The sequence below is a fragment of the Camelina sativa genome, chromosome 12, assembly GCF_030686135.1.
Source record: "Camelina sativa cultivar CO46 ecotype springtype chromosome 12, ASM3068613v1".
Taxonomy (NCBI): domain Eukaryota; kingdom Viridiplantae; phylum Streptophyta; class Magnoliopsida; order Brassicales; family Brassicaceae; genus Camelina; species Camelina sativa.
In genome coordinates this window covers 4,417,883-4,438,252 of record NC_141891.1, presented here as the reverse complement: position 1 = coordinate 4,438,252, position 20,370 = coordinate 4,417,883, and the positions used below count along the sequence as shown (strand labels likewise).

The 20,370-nt window shown below is 35.9% G+C and overlaps 5 protein-coding genes across 20 annotated transcripts; 4 read left to right on the top strand and 1 right to left on the bottom strand.

The window, feature by feature from the left end:
- Positions 1 to 1,097: 1,097 nt before the first annotated feature.
- LOC104730163 (uncharacterized) lies at positions 1,098 to 5,244 on the top strand. The gene is made up of 15 exons (XM_010449279.3): positions 1,098 to 1,552; positions 1,886 to 2,013; positions 2,112 to 2,183; positions 2,282 to 2,395; positions 2,831 to 2,899; positions 2,982 to 3,038; positions 3,177 to 3,230; positions 3,314 to 3,376; positions 3,467 to 3,529; positions 3,649 to 3,804; positions 3,895 to 4,050; positions 4,168 to 4,248; positions 4,342 to 4,403; positions 4,487 to 4,598; positions 4,941 to 5,244. Exons 1-14 carry the CDS (start codon positions 1,399 to 1,401, stop codon positions 4,563 to 4,565), a joined length of 1,308 nt encoding a protein of 435 aa, XP_010447581.2. The 5' UTR covers positions 1,098 to 1,398; the 3' UTR covers positions 4,566 to 4,598; positions 4,941 to 5,244.
- A 2,329-nt stretch (positions 5,245 to 7,573) lies between these two features.
- LOC104730162 (glycosyltransferase BC10-like) lies at positions 7,574 to 11,082 on the top strand. The gene is made up of 11 exons (XM_087478209.1): positions 7,574 to 7,948; positions 8,284 to 8,704; positions 8,812 to 8,910; positions 9,002 to 9,102; positions 9,202 to 9,273; positions 9,362 to 9,452; positions 9,722 to 9,802; positions 10,177 to 10,236; positions 10,333 to 10,455; positions 10,542 to 10,580; positions 10,652 to 11,082. Exons 2-11 carry the CDS (start codon positions 8,372 to 8,374, stop codon positions 10,781 to 10,783), a joined length of 1,131 nt encoding a protein of 376 aa, XP_087334335.1. The 5' UTR covers positions 7,574 to 7,948; positions 8,284 to 8,371; the 3' UTR covers positions 10,784 to 11,082.
- A 381-nt stretch (positions 11,083 to 11,463) lies between these two features.
- Positions 11,464 to 13,420, top strand: LOC104730160 (uncharacterized). The gene is made up of 4 exons (XM_019233342.2): positions 11,464 to 11,950; positions 12,415 to 12,511; positions 12,650 to 12,709; positions 13,054 to 13,420. Exons 1-4 carry the CDS (start codon positions 11,613 to 11,615, stop codon positions 13,132 to 13,134), a joined length of 576 nt encoding a protein of 191 aa, XP_019088887.1. The 5' UTR covers positions 11,464 to 11,612; the 3' UTR covers positions 13,135 to 13,420.
- A 92-nt stretch (positions 13,421 to 13,512) lies between these two features.
- On the bottom strand, positions 13,513 to 14,904 carry LOC104730161 (fasciclin-like arabinogalactan protein 5). Its single transcript, XM_010449278.3, has one exon. It carries the CDS (start codon positions 14,559 to 14,561, stop codon positions 13,707 to 13,709), a length of 855 nt encoding a protein of 284 aa, XP_010447580.1. The 5' UTR covers positions 14,562 to 14,904; the 3' UTR covers positions 13,513 to 13,706.
- Positions 14,905 to 15,879: 975 nt separating this feature from the next.
- LOC104730159 (uncharacterized) lies at positions 15,880 to 19,652 on the top strand. 16 transcript variants are annotated; one of them, XM_010449271.3, is made up of 11 exons: positions 15,880 to 16,302; positions 16,500 to 16,734; positions 16,930 to 16,965; positions 17,082 to 17,159; positions 17,481 to 17,558; positions 18,070 to 18,185; positions 18,271 to 18,541; positions 18,636 to 18,750; positions 18,869 to 19,011; positions 19,098 to 19,182; positions 19,338 to 19,652. In XM_010449271.3, exons 4-11 carry the CDS (start codon positions 17,093 to 17,095, stop codon positions 19,408 to 19,410), a joined length of 948 nt encoding a protein of 315 aa, XP_010447573.1. In that variant the 5' UTR covers positions 15,880 to 16,302; positions 16,500 to 16,734; positions 16,930 to 16,965; positions 17,082 to 17,092; the 3' UTR covers positions 19,411 to 19,652. The 16 variants fall into 16 exon arrangements, with proteins under 16 accessions (XP_010447573.1, XP_010447572.1, XP_087335585.1 ...); XM_010449270.3 differs by having other exon boundaries at positions 18,067 to 18,185; XM_087479459.1 differs by having other exon boundaries at positions 17,082 to 17,179.
- The last annotated feature ends 718 nt before the right edge of the window (positions 19,653 to 20,370 follow it).

Below are 20,370 nucleotides of genomic sequence, written 5' to 3'. Positions count from 1 at the left end.
CACAATGAAATTTAGCAATGGAATTTTTCGTAGTTAAAAGTTTATTTTCGTATCTCAATTTTGAAAAGTTAATCGACATGAGTGACTAACAATAACTTATACGTGGTTATCCGTTGCCAATTAGATACAGATTGGTAATACACAAATTTCATGAATATAGCCAGTAATTTGTAACTAATGACAACCGTGAGATATACCACAGATATATAAGCTGATTGAGTAATTAGTTAAAAAAAAAAACAGAAGAGAGAGTATGGTTCTGATCGGAGACCAGAGAAGCATATGTGTCAACCATTGCATAGAAGAAAGGAGAAAACAGTTTAACTATGGGAAAACTTAGAGAAGCAGCAAGAACTGTGAGGGCTGATGATTGATGAGAGACCGCAACTTTGGAGAGAATACAAAGAGAAATGTATGCAAAACATTTATGACTGAAAAGGATAAATTACGTTAATCCTATTGCTTGCTTCTGATCTAGCTGAGCTGAGTTGGCATATAGTCCATCTATTTAATTAATACTAGTAGTTGCTAATTACGAATTACTCAATTTGGTTAAATGTCAAAGGGAACGAACGATAGACCAGACAGACACATCTCTAAAGGATCCAGCGGTACTTATTAGCGAGATCCTAATCTATCGTATAGATTTAGATATCGCAAATCGTGATTCCAACCTTATTACATACTATAATAGACGAATATAAATAAATTGTAATATTGGTTCAAGAGCATAATCAAATATAAATAAATTGTTAACGTGCGGTGTTGCTTGGAGAAAAAAAACAAAGATTCTTTAGCTCTCTCGTCAGGCAATGTTTATACATTGGAAGATTCGTTGAAAATTCAGAATAGAAAAGTTGCTTATTCTAATGGTTTCAATCGGACATACTGTACATAGTAAAATTTGTACTAGTTGTTGTTACTCATTAGCTTACTAAATAGTAGATTTGAGATCTGATCTGATCACTCAAGTGAACTTTGAATACGAGACATTAATATCGACCGGTAAATATGGTTGGTCATATTTTCAACCCAAAAAATTAAAACAGAAATAATCAACGTTTGGATCTCTGCCACGTCATTAATGTGAAATACATAAGTGGATCCGATGAACGCCGCGTCCTCGTCGGTCACGACATAACCCACGACGAAGCCATCACGTCGTCAACACAAAACCTTTCTCTCTCTCTGTGTTTCGTCTTCGCACGCTGTTAAAGAAATTTCTTACGGTCGATGGTCAAAAAAAATACACAGAGACCTTCCTTCATAAATATATACACATACATTAACAGTGAGAGAGACCCAGAGAGAGAGGAAACGTTTCTCTTTTTTTTTTTTTTTTTTTTTGGAATCTCCGTCACTATTCGTTAATCGACGGTGGTGTTTAAATCTAGAGACATGACGGTGGCTACGAAGCTCGTGGCTTTTTTACTTCTTGCTTTGATTTTCACCACCACCGTCTTCGCCGATGCTGTTGATGAGGTTGCTGGATCCGATGATGGCTCCTCTAAGATCCAACTGGATCAGCTTAATGCCAAGATCCGTGCCTTAGGTTAGTTGTTAGCGACTTTGCATTGTTTCAAACTCTTTCCCTCTGATCGAGTAATTTCCAAAAGTTTTGATTTTTAGATTCGTATTGGAATCGGAGTTTCAGCTACTTAAAATGTGTGTTCGCATTGACTTAAAAGCTGGTAGCTTTTGGATCGATTTCAGATTTGTGAATCTTTTAAACTTATATACCCTTGGCCAATGTCGAATTGTGAAATATGCCAAATCCGTTCTTCAGCTTCGAGCTTGTTATTTATATAGTGCTTGTTTTATTTGGTGAATGATGCAAGTTTTGGTTTATGAGCTGTTATGTTTTCGTTTTGCTTTTGTTGTGAAGAATCCCAAATCGATGAGAAAGCCCGGGAAGTTAAGGGCAAAGACGAGTTAGTAGCAGAGAAGGAGAAAATTCTTAAAGAAAAGGAAGACAAGATTGCTTCTTTGCATACTGAAGTCTCATCACTACAAGTATGGATCTAATATGGTTTCCATTTCGCCTACTTGTCGTAAATTGTTCGACATGTTTGGCTTATACATCTGATCTGTATGTTTTCACTCCTCTCCAGAAAAAGGGATCATCAGATTCTGCAAAACAATTGGGAAAGGCTCAAGCACGAGCTGCTGAATTAGAGAAGCAGGTGAGACTTTTAAAGTTCAAGATCTCTATCTGTTTTATACGGCTAGAATATATGCACACGGAATCTGATTTTTTTGTGATGCTATTTCTGTCATTCAGGTAGAGGTACTCAAGAACTTTTTGGAGCAAAAAAACAAGGAGAAAGATTTAACTGAAGCTCGGACTAATGAAGCTGAGAAGAAGCTAAGTGAACTTAACTCCAGCTTTGACAAAGTATGTCTCTTTACATCCCTTGTTTCATTTTCTCTTTACACAGTTCCATTTGTTTTATACTCTATGAGACATGGTGAATGCTAAGTTACGGTCTTTTACCTCAGCTTTAGCTAGACTTTGTTTAGGGTTGAGTTTAAAATATCTTCCTGCTCTAAGCCTCGTCATTTATTCTATGATATTAATATTACCATTCCAGTTTCCATTCTCAGCTATATTAGATCTCCTTAGGTGAGGTCCTTGCATTATTTGATACTTGTGTTTGATCTAAGTTCGTGCTTGAGTTGTATGGGAGTACTTTAGAACAAGTTTCATGATGCAATCTGATTCCCTCCTTACTATACCATCGACCATGCTTATATGGATATGTACTTTTGGTTGAGTGAATTCTTATAGTATTGTCCTGAAGATGTTTAATTATAGTATGATGTCTTGCAGCTTCAGAAAACAAATGAAGAGCAGAAGAACAAAATCGGTAAACTTGAACGTGCTATTAAGATAGCTGAGGTACAGTAACCTCTTATTAAATTAGATTTCCGACGCTTTTGGTTTCTGCCTCACATAAGCTTAATCCAAATTTTAATTTCAGGAAGAAATGTTGAGGACAAAGCTTGAAGCAACCACAAAGGCGAAGGAACTGCTGGAGGTATTAATTTGACACAGCTTTCCATTTGGCTGTCTCTGAAGCTATTGTAGTATTATATTTGTCATTGTTTGGGAATTTAGCAGAGCCTGGAAGCCTGGATTCAGCAGAAAGCTAATGTCCATTGTTTTATTTACTCAGGCTCATGGTTCGTGGCTTCCCCCTTGGCTTGCTGTTCACTGGTACAAATTTCAGGTAAGGTTATTGTTGCCTTTTTACTGTTTTGTAACATAGCAGTTTTCCCCACAATTAACATGGGAAATTTCATTTACTCATAGACTTATACCGGGACACATTGGGAGGCCCATGGGAAACCTGCTGTGGAGATAGTAATTCTAAAGGTGCTGTTTCAATTCTGTCCTATTGATATTTATACCTCTAAACAGTATGAGAGCATCTGGCTAATGAAGTTTTAACATATTATTGATTAGGTGACGGAAGCAAAAGCTCACGCTGAGAAGTGGGCTGAACCACATGTGGAAAACGTTAAAACTGTAAGCATCTTATTGGCAAAATCTTTCGCAGAAAATTTCTTTGGCATTAATTGAATGCCTGCACTTTTTATGTACTATAATTGGCTCATTTATACTATGTTTAATGACACTACTTACAGAAATATATTCCAGCCATCAAAGAAACCGTTAGTTCACATGTTGAGCCGCACGTCCGAACACTATCCAGCAAAGCTAAAGAGGCTTACCATGCATCAAAGAGTGCTGTTTCCCCTCACATTTTCACGGTTCAAGAATTTGTAGACCCCTATTATCAGGTATTATGTCTTTATTAGTTTATTCTTTTACCGATTGGTCTGGTAGACATTAGTCAGCTAATATTCATGGATGTTTGTTACAATCTCCAGGAGGCCAAAAAGTTCAGCAAGCCATATGTTGACCAAGTGGCAACGACCACAAAACCACATGTTGATAAAATGAAGGTTGCAATGAAGCCTTACACAACCAAGGTGATCATAGTCTATAAAGAGTTCCTTGAATCCGCCACAACTTATCACCATCAGGTCTGAAACCGAACCTTGTGCATATTATAAATATATATCTGAGTTATTCCACTTCTTAAATTCATCGACAAGTATGCTCGACTTTTAAAGCTAAAATCTATATGTTTATCTGTGAAGGTCCAAGCCCATGTCGAACGAAAACTGAAAAACCATGAGCTGACGGAGCCTTTTGCTACCAATGAGTTTGTTTGGTTTGCGGTATATGCCTTGCTTTCTTCCAGAACGTATTCTAAGACTGCATGATTTATTTGTTGCCTCTCTAACTTAAAATCGAAAATCTATCTACTGTAGGCATCTGCATTATTGGCATTACCCATCTTCGTTGCTTACAGAGTGCTCTGTTCTCTCTTCTGGCAAGTCTCCTAATAGCCCCATTTAGTTGTTTTTATATAATATTCTTAATCATAGAAATATCTCATATTATTGTTTATCGCAGCAAAAAGACAAAGATACCTGTTAAACACCCTCACCATCATGGCCGTCGTAAGACCAAAAGGGGTCACACTGACAAGTGAAATTCATTGTTCCACGCACTCAAAATAGTCGAGGTACACTCTCACGTTTTATATTTTTGCTTGATATATGCTCTACTGAGTAGGCTATTTGAGGAACATCTTCTCTCTTCAAAGTACTGTAGTTATGAGTTTTCTAGCTTCCGGCCTCGGAGGAAATCATGTAGTCTAGTTTGTGTGAAGAAACAAATATGTAGTGTTAGTAACAGAGTCAAACTCGGATTATCGATTGTCGTGGCTTACCTGGCTGGAATGTGGTTTTGAATATCTGAACATGTAGATAGATCTGTGTGCAGATGCCACATAACATTAGGTGATGATGTGTTGCTTGCTTCCATACTCATGGTTTCTGAATCCATTGCTTGTTAATCGCTCCAGGTCACGAGGTTAAAACGCCTTTGCCGCGGACTGTTTCTAAGGTCAGCTCACCGGACGGGTGCTTGTTGAGTGAAGGGAAAGCCTCGAGTTGGTGTATGATAGAGGCTCTTTGTGCAAAAGTGTTGACTTCTTTCCTTTATTATTTTGTACTGTTTTGGACAATTTTTTCGGTATTTTACACAGAAGATTAGACGTTTCTAGAGAAAATCTAGCAAAGCTTGGTGTATTTTAGTGTATTTTTTTTTCATTTCACGTGGATATATTGCGATATCTTTAATTTATCTTCAACTTATATTTTTGCATATTTATAAGATTTCTTATCTTGTTTTACCATTAAGCTCTAAACATGGTTCTTTCTCATCATCAAAATTATATTCTCACAAAGTGAAACGTTTGTATATAAATCCACCAAAACAAAAAATTCTTAGTTGAAAATTTGAAAAAAGAGAGAAGCCCGTTCGTTCCTCAATTAGAGAGCCACAGTGACCGTTTCTTGCGCTTAGATAGATAGAGATATTGGGACTAACAACAATTCATCATCAAATAAAGTAGTCGAAAAGCCAACAACAAGTATTGGGAATTTGATTAATGAAAAAAAGAAAGTATTGGGACTTGATTTGAGTAAAGAAAAGAGGCATGCATCTCTGTCTTAAAGGCACTTTTAACGTTTCCACTTCCACGGTTCTACCTAAATTTTCTTGTATATAAACATGGCCACTTCCTCTAACAAGTAACACCCCTAAGTCACAGTAACTTTGTGCAAAAATGGCAAATTCCAACGAGCAAGAAAACATAATGAGGACGAATGTGAAGGGGAAGAGATCCATTGAGAAGGAAGTAGATATGATTCTTCCTGATCCATCTCCGATAGGCAACAACTCTTACTTAGCCTTCGAGATGAATCTAGAGTGTGCAAAGAAAGTGCCCTCCACCAATAGAGACCAAAGAGCAACCTATTACCTCGGAGGGATCTGCTGCTTATTGCCGGGAATCGCAGAAGAGCTTCAAGCTGCTGTTCGTTCGATGGGTAGGAGATTGAGAATCATAAAGATTCCTTCAGATGCCGCAAGAAATGGTTTAACCGTCCCAACAAAGATCATTGATCTCTCTAAGGCGATTGCTATCTTGGGTTACCTAGTGATCATGCTTTACAAGAATGTCACAGTATCAAACTTCAGAAATTTTTCCGACAAGCGTTTGAAAGCTCTTCGTGTTGTTGCTAGGGATCTTCTTGCAGAAAAAGAACATGTCTCAGTGTTCAATGACGTGGAAGATGCTATCTGCTACCGAAACTCGTATGGTCAGAACTATAAGATCCGTAGAACTGTTCTGAGTGCAGTCCTCGATATTTGCAATGACCACTACGGTCGTTTCACTGAGGCTTGTTTCCATGTTGCTAAAATCCTTTCGTGGACAGACATGGCAGGGTATCTTGTTGTCGAACAATATCTTATTTATGGTGGATCCCCTGTTCTCGAAGCTCCCGAGTTAGCAACTGAAGTAAGCAATTGGGAAAAAGCAGATGAAGCAATCAATAAAACTGACAAGCCAGAGTATTTTAGGATTTTGCACGAGGACCCTGCGACTGCGGGAAGCTCTATACTTAAAAGAGCAAACTTTCCAACGCTCATTGCTGTTGCAGAGAAGTTGAAGAATAGACTGGTTGGTTGCACTAGCAGCAACAAGGTAGTGAAAGCAGATGGATCTGATCAGGTTGACTACTATTTCAATATGCACACCGAGTACTACGCCTCTGGCGGAGTGTGTGAAGCCACCAAGCGTATTCTCGACTACTTTAATGAAAATTCTGAGTTCATAATGGAGCGTCTCTTTGGTTGAAATCATGTTTCAAACATGGTGTTACTTACTACGTACTCTTGGTCCCGTTTACTAGTGTTTGTTTGCTCTTTTTTGTTTTTTTCGTTTTTCCTTTTAGCTAGGGGATCTTCATGACTCCTTGTTTTTGTTATCAACCTCTATGCATGGGCATGGTTTGGCTTCCTTTTGTGTTTCTAGAATTAGATTTATAAAACTATTGTTATATTTTAAAAGCTTAAGTGCCTGTGATTTCTAGTTTGTTGTATTTGGTCTTTCCAGTTTCCCACTGCAAATGCTTTGCCGTTTATGTCTCCAGTGGGACTAACGACAACGGGATAACGGAGTGCTTTGTGCGGGAAGCGCAGAATACGACGTCGTTGTTAAACTAGTTTATAAAAATATACTATTTGCATTGCACATTTCTCGTTTTTTCAAATTAATCAGGTTCAACATAAGGTGAATTAAGTTACACAAATATATTATACAAATTAATATGAGTTATTGGATTGAAATAATCTCCCTTTTATCCTAAAGAGCTGTATTTTTCTTCTCAATTCTCATTAATTTATCCCTATTTAACATTTAAAATGAGTTAAATTTAAAGTTTAATTACCAACAAATAAATATAGAAAGAGGATTAATTAACCAAAAAAGAAACAAAGCTCAGAATTTTAAAATATTAACCAAATAAATATAAGATTATAATACACTATGAATACACACTATAAAGATTATAAATAAATATAGATTATAATACACTATGAATACACTATAAATACACTATGTATCAAATCTCCTAAACATCTCCTAAATCTTACAAAATTCTAAAATATTAAAATCTTATTTGGAGTAATACACTATGGAGTATATATACTGTATGAAGCTCCCTAAAAAAATAAAAATTAGTTAATTGAAAAAATTGAAAAAAAAGAGAGAAGTCCGTTCGTTCCTCATTTGGAGCTACAGTGACCGTTTCTAGTGCTTAGAGAGAGATAGAGAAAAAGACAGAGAGAGAGAGAGAGGCGCTTTGGATTTGTGGGTGGGAGATTAGCGACTGAGAAGATTCGTCGATCTTCAGATTCTCTTCGAGGGAATCCTAATCCCTTCTCTGCACTTGTTTCTTTCGTATCTCCGCCTATTCCGCCAAGTGCCGCGGCGGCGGATTTACGCCACCGGTGGTTTTTTTCATGGTTCGATCTTTTGCTTTTTCGTCTTCTCCTTACGCTCCTTTCTGTTTGTGTTGTTGTTTCAGAGAGCTGCAAATATGATTTTATATTATTCTTTGTCTACCTTAAATTTGACGACGAATAGTGATGATCTTCTTAGCCACCACAGCGCATCAGAATTCTGAATTTCAAATTCCGGTTTCATCTTTTCCGATTAAAGAAACTGACTCTTATATTTAGTGGTTTTGTGTATTTCATTGCTTAGATGTTCTGTACCTCTTGTCTCTTAATCCCTATATAATTGGGATCCCTTATGAAGCTCTCTCGATGATTAATGTGTTTTTTCTACTTCTCTTCAGGGATTCTGAAGAGTGAGAGGTTGTTTAAGATGATGATTTTGATACTTCAAACGGTGGTAGCTTAAGTAGAGATAAAAGCGGTGTGGTCATGTCAGAGTCTCGTCAAAGGCCTCCTTTTAAAGGCCCGAGATGGATTATCACTTTGGTTGTTCTCGTTGCGGTTGTTGTCATTACGGCATTCGTTTATCCTCCCAGGAACTCTGTGGCGTGCTACATGTTTTCTGGTCCTGGATGTCAGTTATACCAACAGTTTTTGTTTGTGCCTTCGAGGGAATTAACTGATAGTGAAGCTGCTGCTCAAGTTGTGATGAATGAAATCCTGAACTTACCTCAATCTAAGATCAAGAATCCTAAGATAGCCTTCATGTTCTTAACACCAGGGGCGCTGCCTTTTGAGCCTCTTTGGGAGATGTTCCTCCGTGTAAGAATTTTCTTGTTAAAATTCCTTTTTTTTTATCAGGTTGAGTTTCTTTAGAGATGTAAGTTTGTCAAACGTATGACGAAATGTGGGGGGTTTTGTTGACTCAGGGTCATGAGGACAAATATACAATCTATGTGCACGCGTCAAAGAAAAGTCCTGTACATGCAAGCAGCTATTTTGTTGGTCGAGATATTCACAGTCATAAGGTAAATGAGACTGACTACACACACCATATAGTCGGGTTGTGATTTTTGTTATTAGTTGTGAGGTAGCTTTATTATGTTAAATCTTGTGCAGGTTTCTTGGGGTCAGATATCCATGGTTGATGCAGAAAGAAGGCTATTAGCTCATGCTCTCGTTGATCCTGATAATCAACACTTTGTGTTGCTTTCAGATAGGTGATTGAATCCTCCTCTCTTTGATATTAAATATCCTAAGGTCTTTGTTAATGCTTAAATGATCTTACCTTTACCATCTTCTTTGGTGTTATTTGGCAGTTGTGTACCGCTATTCGACTTTAACTATATCTATAATCACTTGATGTTCGCTAATCTCAGCTACATTGATTGGTAAGTTGTTTTATTGTGCTTACAGTTTATGTCTTGTTGTCATCCCGTCTTCTCTGGTTTTAAGTATCTTCGTCTTGCATGTTTTCAGTTTTGAGGATCCTGGACCTCATGGATCTGGTCGGTATTCACAACGTATGCTGCCTGAGGTTGAAAAGAAGGATTTTCGGAAGGGCTCACAGGTATGCGTATAAGTGTTATGTGTTAAGATATCATATTTTCCCCTTTCATCTTCCTGCAAAGTGTTTATATTAGAAGTTTGTAGAAGGGATTTTACAGTTCAAACAAAAACAATGGTCATGTTTTATTGTAGTCGTGGATGTGACATTTTTCTCTTAATGCTATCTTTATCATCCCTCCCTTTGCTTCTTGTTCCTGATTAATTCTTTGCCAGTTGATTCTATTTGAAGCTTGATATTTTCTTGTGCGTCTTTATAATCATCTTTTCCAGTGGTTTTCAATGAAGAGGAGACATGCTATAGTCGTCATGGCGGACAGCCTTTACTACACAAAATTCAAGCTTTATTGTAGGGTAAGCAAGCCTTCTATTTCATGCGTTCTCATATTCACATGCTAGTTGATATTAAGCAGCCAGACCGTATAGTATGTCCTAATATTCTCTATCTGGTGACACTTTATTCTGCAAATCTGCCATTCTATTTGTGTTCTGCATATTTGGTGATCAAACTACGTCATCTAGTCAAGTTAGACAGTGATCTGCCCATTGAGATTGTAGCTTATTGACATGGTGGTCATGCTGTGTGATGTTCAAACAAAACCCATGTGTTTTCCTTTCTTTATAGCATATAGACGATATGGTAGGATAGTGAGACATGTTTAGAATGTTGTGAGCGTTTGTATAATCAAGCGGCATTTTCCTTAACGGCTTATAATTTTTTTTCGCAGCCGAATATGGAAGGACGCAACTGCTATGCGGACGAGCATTATTTCCCAACTCTTTTCAATGTCAGTGTACTGCTTGCTTGCGTCTTCCTCTTATTACCATTAAGCCTTAAACTACTCTCATTTGCCTCTAACTTCATCATGATCTCTTTCTTTCAGATGATTGATGCAGAGGGAATAGCAAACTGGTCGGTCACACATGTCGATTGGTCTGAGGGAAAATGGCATCCGAAACTGTACAATGCAAGAGACATCACTCCTTACCTCATCAGGAAAATCAAGGTTCCTCTTGTTCTTCTCTTTCTCAATGCTCAGTTAGATTTTTTCTTATCTGCGATCTTAGTTTGCGGTTTTGATCTGATATGCAGTCCATCCAACTTGCTTACCATGTCACAAGCGATTTAAAGGTAAAACACCCGAGCCTTCTTCTTATTACCATGATTCTTCTGTTACTGATACATAAAAATTCTCTATGCAGAAAGTGACAACAGTAAAGCCGTGTCTATGGAAAGGAGAGCAACGTCCGTGTTATCTATTTGCTCGGAAGTTTAATCCTGAAACTCTGAACCGGCTGATGTACCTCTTCCCTAACTACACCTCGCTGGTTTGAAAGGCTTATCGGATCCTCTCTAATCTCCTCCTGTTTGGTCTTTGTTAAGCTCTTAACCAAAGCATCCGCCTTGGGATAAATACTCGGGACCGTTCATATTGCTGTGATTTAAAGTTGGGTTTGAGCCTGGCACAGACAAGAACAAGAACTGCGTTGGTGTTTTTGATTTTGTTTATGGTTAACAAGCATTAGCGTGCTAGCTTCTCTTGTATTGCGATTAAATTAGTATTGTCTCTTTAGATGCTAAATTCATATACTTTCAACAATCGCCATATATTGAAATTTTCTTCTTTTGAAAATTTAGATTGGAGGATATTTTTAATTTCAGTATATATATTAATCATCATTGAAGATAAATAAAATCTCTTTAAAAGTTTTTAGTGACCAAAAAGCTTAAAAAACCAAAAAAGGTTACAAAGACTAAAGTTACTTACAGATTTTATCTTAGTTTGTGAATCAGAAAAATCAATATTTCTAACAATTTATAGTAACTGGAATCAAAAATAAAATCATTCTATCACCACATCAAAACGGCAAGTAGTTGTGGCCTTTAGAAGCAAAACAGTAGCCAAAGTCAAACATTTTAACCCTCGTAAGTTAAATCTCTACCGTTCATTCAGATTACTTTCCGAAGGTTAAAAAAGCAAAACACAAGAGGATTAATCTAAACCGTTGATCCAAATCAATCAGCAGAAAAAGTAAGAAAGAGCGGTAATAAGAGAGAGAAAGAGAGACCAAACATCAGAAGCAGTTCTTAAAAGTTGCGAACGGAGAAGAAGACTGTTTGCGACCAAACACTATTGCTGTTGCTGTTGTTGTTGTCCGTACGATGCCGCCGAAAAAGAGTAAGACCGATGGGGAAGAAAAGGCGAAACCTTTAACGACGGCATCGTCTAGAGTGACTCGGAGCATGGGTCGTCGAACTCGCAGTGAGACTCAACAAAACGGTGCTAAAGCGGCTGGATCCGCCTCTACACCGGTGAAGGTTGCCTCGCCCAAGAAGGCGAAGAGGAAGAAGCCAGCGATTGAGACTGGAAAAGCGAAGAAGGGAAAGAAGGAAGACGAAGCAGTTGAGGAAGTTGAGAAGGAAGCAGAAGAAGAGACAGAGGCAGAGCCAGAGCCAGAGGTTGAGGACCCGACGAAAACGAAGATTGTCATAGAGCACTGGTAAAGTTTGGATTTTTGTGTTGTCTTTAGATTTCATGAGAATTTGGAGGGACTCGTAAGAGTGGAAATTTAGGTATACACCTCGAAATTGAAGCTAAAAGGTTATAACTTTTGATGTTATTGAACAGTTTACTGAGACTTTTGTGTCCCTGTAGAAGCTAGGGTTTTCTAATTCTTCTCTATTAGGGTTTCTTCTCGATTCGGCATTAGTTTTCGTATCAGTGATTACTGATTAGTGGGGCAAATGAAGATGACACGCCTTTTAGTTTTGCTCGCATTGTGTTTTTCACCTTTTATGAGAAGAGCTTACTATATGGTTTATGTTCTCTTCTTGTCTTGCTTAACCTTAATTGCAATGTCGTATTAGGACATGTTCCTTCTGAAAATGGAGAAAACTAGGATTTGTTTCTGGTACTTATGTCTTTTTATCTCACAGAGGTTTCTTTTTGTTATGTTGTTTGAAGTAAACAATGCAATGCGTTCAAGACAAGGGCTATTCAGGTGAAGGAAGGTCTGGAGGGAGCTGTTACTGGCTGCACGGTGACTCTGAATCCTGAAAAGGTAAGTATTTTACTTAAGATGAATGTGTTGTCATGACTAGTCGCTATTGACAACTATGTTAGATAATGTTTGTCACATTATGCTCGATAAGGCTTTCTTCTCCGTCTGCTAATTTGTTCTTTTGATGCGCTCGAATAGCCAAGGCGGGGTTGCTTTGAGATCCGGAAAGAAGGTGGCGAAACATTCATCAGTCTTTTGGTAAAACATTCTGTTCTAATACTTTGAAAACAAATCTCAATTTGTCTCACTTCATAACACCACTTGCTTTATATGCATTGCACATATATAATCTGAGAATGAAAATCAACTCTAGATCCTTATTCATTACGAATGACATTTAGGAACATCATAAGTTGGTTTTTGTCGTTTACATTTAATAGGGGCATGTTGAATGCTAATCTGAAATAAGAAAAAAATACTGAAGCAGTTTAGTTTGGTAACATATTTTGTTAATAAAATTTTATTGTGTTACTGTGAGTATACATTATGAATATGTCTTTGTCTTTCCATCTAAATTCAGAAATGTTTGTCTCATTATGTAGGAGATGAAACGTCCATTTGCACCAATGAAAGCACTTGATATGGAACAAGTCATTGAGGACATCATAAAGAAGATCAAATGAGAGACTGCAAATTGGCTCGTATTGTGCTCAATCTGTTCTTTGTTTCTGCTTAGCCTCAGTTTAAATAATTAGGACTCCATTGAAGATTTTCTAGAGCAATGTCAGATTACTAGGTTCAGTTTTATTGTTTTGGTATGAGCACTGTTAAGTGCAGTCTCGTTGTTTTGTAGTGCCTGGTTAGTTTGGTAAGGATCCATGTAGTTTTCTGGGATTTTAACTCGTATTTGTAAGGCTAGTTTGATTCATCTCGTTTCACGAAGCAAACCGATGCAGAAGCGTTTTTGTTGTTGTTGGGATCATGTATGGCTTTACCATTCTTTGCATTGGTTGAAGTATGGTCCAACTTCTAACGCACGTAGGAATGTGTTACAAAATCAATAGGGCAAAACAAACATCACATTTGCATTCAAAATGGCTGATAGATACAATGCATGAGAAGTAGAAAGTTCATTACACTTAGGTTTTTCACTTCCAGTGGTCGTGTCCCTCTTCTTGGTTAAAAAACGCTACGGAAAAATTGTTTTGAATCTCACTCACCTACCATTATTGTCTTCAACCCAACATCACCTATCTTAGAACCCAGCAAAGCTAGCGAAAAATGCTAGCAAAAGAATGAGATCAAACCTCGAACCTGCCTTACAAGCAGAAGAAGATGGTTTAGCCTTATCAGCAGCTTCAATTTTCTCATTATCTGCGGTTGGAGCAGGTGCAGGTGAATCAGCCTCCGGTGTGTCTGTTGTAGGTGTAGTTTTTGGGACAACAATATCTGAGGCAACATCAGCTGGTCCTGGTGCTGTTGTAGCATTCACCATGGGAGATGGAGCAGGAACCATTGAAGCTTCCATGGGAGATGGTGATGGAACTATAGGAACGGGTGGTGGTGGAGGTGGAAAAACTGCAAGGCTGAGTCCAGGAGCCACGATTGGCATGCTTATCTCGATTATAGAAAGGTTATATGGATTGTGGTACACAGTTGAGACATACTCAGCGTTTAAAGGTGAGTTCTTCACTGCTGATCCAAAGTAAACTCTTCCTTCCATTTTGGTAACGTTCAAGAAACCATTCATCTCTTCTCCCAAACCGGTGGTCTGGTATAAGGTAGTAACCATTATGCTCTTCTCCCTCATCCCCTGAAGTTTGAGCTCATCGTAGTAGTCAAGAATAACATGAGTCATGAGGATGTTCTTTAGCTCGACGTCAGATCTGTTTGTGATGGAGCTGATAGCGTCGTTGCTAACAGCGAGCACGGTTATGGTTTGGTATTTGCTGATGGGTACAGTGAGCTTAGTCTGGGTGAAGAGGTTGCTCATGGTGCTGAAATTGGAGTATTTCTCAAAGGCTAGCGTGATGTTATCAGCTGTAACGACCTTAGAGAAGACGAGTAAGATGGTGAGGGAGAAGAGAGAAAGGGAGGCATTGAGACCCATCTTGTGTGTTCTCTTTGCTAAACCTCAATGGTTTCACTCGTTTGGTATTTATGCAGGGGAAGTGAGGAAGTTGTAGAAGAGTGGGGTTAAAAGGAGAGATTTTCTCTGGTACTAAATCTGAACTAGTCTCTTTGGTGAGCTAAGTCTACTCTTCTATTTTTAGAGTGTAAAAAACTAAAGACTTGGCCATTGAGAATTTAATTATTTTGACGGCTAATTTGGTATATGGTTTAGCTTTAACAAAGTGCTCTATGAAAATGGAAGAATGGTTTTCTTTTGTGTGAAAGAGACTAAATTAAAAATGATGTAACTTGCAATTTTATTAGTTGATTTTACCATTGTAATAAAATTTGTCGTTTCGTTTACAATCTGAAGAAGTTTGACAAGGATGGTTAAACACAATTTTTACTTTCAGCTAGAAAATTACAACTCATCACTTCATATATTTTTTTGGATACTTAAGACATCGATCAATATTCATGCTCATAATTAAGAATTTGCCTTGGAAGCTAAAATAAATTATAAACAAGAAATGGTAGATTATGAATATGAAAAAATTCAAGAACAAAAGATAATTATTCTAAAAAAAAAAAACATAAAATATTTTGAATATAAAAAAAAAAATCTAGAATTTAATAAAACCCCGTGAGAACGACAGTAATAAATAAACGTCAATTTGCTAATATGTTCACAATATGTCAAATATTATACTATCGTTTTCAAAACATTTAATTAATGATTTACGTCAAGGGGGTTTTCACAGTTAATGCCGCATGTATATAATCCAAAGAAGTTTTAATCATCCATTTCTAAAATAAATATCAACATTTGATATGGAGATGATAGCCAAACGACTTTTTCAGAGTGTGTGGATGGTTGAACATTTGTTTTTGCAACAAGATTACTAACATACTACTCATCCACTTAATATCATCAATTTATTATGATACTTTGGACACCGAGATTCATGTTAATTTATACTTAGATAATTTGCCTTAAAAGTAGATTAAAGTATTAATAGTATAAATTTACCGTGGAAAACTGGAAATGCCAAGCAGTAGATGACCCTCAAATGATATGACTAGGAAATATTTCATTTCTAAACGATGGGTTACGTCAAAAGAGGTTGTCACAGTTAATATTGTATTTATAATAAGCTGTTTAGGTTTCAATTATCATCCAAATTTGTAGAATCTATTCTATCTAACATTGTACGTAACACGTTTTTATTTGTCGATTTTATGTGCTAATTAGATGGGTCTTTTACGCACAAGCAGCATATATAATCTATATATATAAAGTAGACTTTCCTCTCTTATGGTGCAGCCACGTCAGCAAACAATTGTGAGTAATAAGGCCTTATGAAATCAACTAAGCCCATCCGAGACAGCCGAGTCTTCAACCTACATCCCTTTTCTTTCTTTCTCCTCAGGGCCCAAATATAATTATCCGTTTCCTCTGTTCTCCTACAAAACCCCTTTTGCACGAATGTCTTCTCCGCCGTTTGGTTCCGTCCGACCTCAACGGCCCCGTCTCTTCATGTTTCACCGCCTCCATCACCATCGTTTCGTTTTCTACCGAAACTGCCTAATCAGCCCTTCAATGCTTTCTCTTTCAATAGTACTCCCACTACTTTCCATTCAATCTCTGTCACTTCAATGGTTTTCATTCAGCGACGCTTCTATGCCATATCAACAAGGGTTTCTTGATTTATTCCGTATCTCTGCGGAATCACAAAAAGGTTTAACCTCCATTTACTGTCGAGATCTAACGATTTAATACTTTCAGTTCTCTTCTATTCTCCTTTATACATTATCGATCTACAAATCTTTTAATTACTTTCTATGTTCAAAGGATTTAAATCGATTGTACAAGTTTTTCCTTTACTTAATTCATTTGTTAAATTAATTGAAATTGATATTCTCTTCTCATTTACAGGTCGAGAATAAAATCTCTCTTCATAATTTAATATCATGTAACAAAATAACAAATTGGGGGAGGATTCGGTGGGTCAAAAGAAAAAATGGAGGGGGAGAACTAATCCGACTTATTCACCTAAAGGTTTCCAAAGATCGTCGGAAAAAAACCACTGTGGTTTTCAATCACCGTCGCCTCAATGCAATATCAAAAAGGTTTCCAAGATTTATTCCGGATCTATGCCGAAACACAGAAGGTTTGACCTACATTTACTCTCCAGATCTTTCGATTTTCAAATTTCCCTTTTCTTCTATTCCCCTATAGAGATTATAGATCTACAACTCTATAATTGCTTTCTATGTTCAAAGGATGGTAATCGATTGTACCAGTTTACCCTTTTTTATAAACATTTGTTCACTTGCTTGAAATTGATTTTTCTTCTTATTTTCAGGTTTCGATCTTCTTCTTTGTTGAATCTATTGCAAAAGTAAGTAATTTCCCATTGTCGTTAATTTCTTACTTATTAGTATTTTCAATATCTTTATTTTGATTTAGGATACACTAAAGAAACGGGAACTAATTCAATACTTTATATCAATATAGAAACGATTCAGATGGAAGCTAAACGATTCATATGTGCCCTACCAGAAGAGAACATAGAACAGAAATCCAGATATCAAGGTAAGCAAGAACAAAAAAAGGTGAGCTAAACACATTTAAAATAAGCATCTTTACTGTTCTAAATGTTTTACACTTTATCTTTCAAAAACTTAACAAAACTTTAAACTATGACTTTTAATTTTACAAAATTTGAAAACGTCAAACATCTTTACAAAATTTGGTTGCTTTGAATATTATAACTTAGGTTTTCAACACTATTAATCCAGTACTTTACAACTTTTCAATTGTCCTTATCTCTAAATTTGTTTTTTAAAAAGAAAAACAAAAATAAACTATAAATTACAATTACTATCACTACTAAAAGTAGCTGCACTTTGGCAGGGATCTATCAATTGAGTCGCATCAGTCTCATTGTCCTTTTCATTACTTTAGGCCATATTCTTTTGCTATCTATGACAGGTTATAATTTCAATCAATTGTTAACTTATTTATTAAGTAATTCAAATGTTTAGTTTAAATTGTTTGTATTTTTTTATAACCGAAAAGTACTATATTTAAAATAAAAAATTGTATATTAATTATGGACATGTTTATACATATACATAATATAAATACTTTTGGAAAATAAATCATTTTTAAATAGGAACCAATGCATGCAAGTCTCCAAGCCCAATAAAAAACATTTGACACACTTCCAAAGAAAAAGATTTGATTCTCTTTATTTTTAAGATTTCAATAAATATTAGTCAGACCTTTTACATACCACTACCATCCAACATTTACTACTCTGTATTTTTAAACGCTTTTCGGCTTTGATTCAAAAACGGATACTTCATCTTTCATCTTACTTCTCATCTTCCATCTTCCTTTACACTTATCTTTCATCATCCTTACCACTCACCTTTCATTTTCCTTCTTCTATTCAAGTCATAAAACAAATAATCTAAAATTATGGTTGCATACATAGAAGAATTGAATCCTTCAAAGACGAGAATGAGTATTGCTGTGAAAGTACTCCGGCTGTGGACACCACATATAATATTGGGAGGACCCAACTATAAATGTTTGATTTTGGTGGATGAAAAGGTAGTTTCAATTTCAGAATTTTAATCCTGCATGTTTAGTTTTTTTAACTTATATTCATATCATTCCCGTCTGACTTTTTTTCAAGGGTAAAAGAATAGATGCTCAAATCAGAGCTAGAGATTACTTCGATCTATTTGTCCACATATTGGAGCAGGGAAAGTGGTTCCTTATTTATAAGTTCATAGTGAGAGAAACCCAGCAAGAGTCAAAGAACTCAAACAATCAATTCAAAATATTGATTACATGCGAAACAAAGGTCACCTCAATACCTCCCAGGTCTTCAAACAATTTTTTCCTTCTAACAGATGGAACAAAGTTTGAAAATGCCACACCAGATGAGAGAAACTGTTGTGTTGGTATATTGATTACCCCTACAATGCTTTAATTGTTTTATGTTCACCATCTGCATTTGATTCATGTTTCTAATATTTTTTTTTCCCCTTTTACTAGATTTTTGTGGAAAAATCTTGACAGTCGGAGAACGAACTTATATGACTTTCCTTGATTACAAAGGTGGATACAATGGTGAGAAGAATGTAGTTCCTTTTACGGTTCTAGACATCGAGTAAGTAATCTTTCTTACCTTCAAAATTACTTATTAAAAGACGTTCATTTGAGATTTTTTTAAAAATACACACGCTCATAAATAATCGTATTATTTTCATCATCTTTCTCCTCTTAAGTGAGAAGGTGATTAATTGTATGGCAGTAGGAGAAACCTGTTTGGAATTTATCTATAAAATGGATAGGATAGTTGCAAACCCTACGTATCAAGGTGAACAAATAATGTGTATGCTAATGTTTTGGAGAACATCTACGTTTGGAGGTATTTTCCTATTTTCGACAGTAAATTATACAAAACAGTCCAAATATTGTATTAAATTCTATCTTACCTTACTTTTCTTTATTTAGGTGTTCATTATCTAATGTCTCAAATGAGATGTTCATATGTTTTCCCTGGTGACGAAGTGCAAGAATTTACAAGAGATCCCTCCCTGTAAGTTCTTACTATGCATAGATGGATGTGTTTATACCCGCGTTATAAAGCCGGCAGCTAAACCTTAGTCCTCACGGATCTGTCATACTCTTATCATAATTTAAAAATCTATTTAATATTAGATCTAATATATACATGATGTTCCCTTCTTGCAGAGCTTATTATTACGAGTCATCAGATGATGAGGATTATGAGGGAACAGAAGAAGAAGAGATTGATTCTTCTTAGTAGTTGAAGTGGCCAAATCTTCGTATCAAATTTAGTGGCTAAGAAAAGAACAAGGAGAGAGCAAATATGAAGATGGGGCAAAACATGGTGGGACAGTGAAAACGGCGAGAACTTTTTAATAGTATGTTGAATATGTAGGGTTAATTCTTTACCTTTAATTGCAGAGAATAATAAACTCTATCATCCCTACTATTATTGTTGGATTCTAAAATTATGGGTAATTGACTTACAGTTTGATGAAAGTTTTATTTAACTTTTGGTTAAAGGCTTAGGTCTAATGTTAACAAATGAATTTCAAAAGTTAGAAAACAAAATCGGGTTTAATCGTCCAAACATAAAGTACTATAAAATATTGAGTTTAAGGTTTATTCTATAAATATAGGAATTTAGATTTACAATAACATTACACATGCACCAATATAACTAAGCAAAATAACAGCTTATAGTACTCAAATACTATTATTAAAAGTGATAAAAGTTAAGCGTTAACACTCTGAAAATATTATACTGAAAATATTCTGACAGAACAAGAAAGCAACATGCATATATACAGTTAATTTTAAAATAAAAAATAACACATATTTAAAATTTTTCAGTTTGTATACAATAGAAAGTGTAATTAGAAAATTATACATATACGAGAAATATAATCTTATTTAGATTGAACACTAGAAAACAATTTTGTTATCTACAGAAGATACCAAATCATTTGACTTTTTCAACACTTTAGTATAAGAAATTTCCATAAAAAGCTAAGTATTATTAAGAAACCCCAATTCTGCAACCTAAAATATAAAACAGAGAAGAAAATTATACTTAATGCAACACCTAATACATTTAAAAACAGTCCACTCAAACAACATAAGCAACCCAAATATAAAACAAATACCATTAAAAATTAAATATAAACCCAAACTACAAAATTAATGCGTAAAAATATTAACAAATAAAGTGAGGCAA

Excerpts from the sequence above, each read along its gene's own strand:
- LOC104730163 (XM_010449279.3), top strand. The coding sequence starts at position 1,399 with ATGACGGTGGCTACGAAGCTCGTGGCTTTTTTACTTCTTGCTTTGATT. Across the intron at positions 2,900-2,981 it reads GTGCTATTAAGATAGCTGAG|GAAGAAATGTTGAGGACAAA; the intron begins GTACAGTAACCT and ends TTTTAATTTCAG. Across the intron at positions 4,249-4,341 it reads ATGAGTTTGTTTGGTTTGCG|GCATCTGCATTATTGGCATT; the intron begins GTATATGCCTTG and ends TATCTACTGTAG.
- LOC104730162 (XM_087478209.1), top strand. The coding sequence starts at position 8,372 with ATGTCAGAGTCTCGTCAAAGGCCTCCTTTTAAAGGCCCGAGATGGATT. Across the intron at positions 9,103-9,201 it reads TTTGTGTTGCTTTCAGATAG|TTGTGTACCGCTATTCGACT; the intron begins GTGATTGAATCC and ends GTTATTTGGCAG. Across the intron at positions 10,581-10,651 it reads ATGTCACAAGCGATTTAAAG|AAAGTGACAACAGTAAAGCC; the intron begins GTAAAACACCCG and ends TTCTCTATGCAG.
- LOC104730160 (XM_019233342.2), top strand. The coding sequence starts at position 11,613 with ATGCCGCCGAAAAAGAGTAAGACCGATGGGGAAGAAAAGGCGAAACCT. Across the intron at positions 11,951-12,414 it reads AAGATTGTCATAGAGCACTG|TAAACAATGCAATGCGTTCA; the intron begins GTAAAGTTTGGA and ends TGTTGTTTGAAG. Across the intron at positions 12,512-12,649 it reads TGACTCTGAATCCTGAAAAG|CCAAGGCGGGGTTGCTTTGA; the intron begins GTAAGTATTTTA and ends GCGCTCGAATAG.
- LOC104730161 (XM_010449278.3), bottom strand. The coding sequence starts at position 14,561 with ATGGGTCTCAATGCCTCCCTTTCTCTCTTCTCCCTCACCATCTTACTC.
- LOC104730159 (XM_010449270.3), top strand. The coding sequence starts at position 17,093 with ATGGAAGCTAAACGATTCATATGTGCCCTACCAGAAGAGAACATAGAA. Across the intron at positions 17,559-18,066 it reads TCTTTTGCTATCTATGACAG|AAGAATTGAATCCTTCAAAG; the intron begins GTTATAATTTCA and ends TTGCATACATAG. Across the intron at positions 18,542-18,635 it reads TGAGAGAAACTGTTGTGTTG|ATTTTTGTGGAAAAATCTTG; the intron begins GTATATTGATTA and ends CCCTTTTACTAG.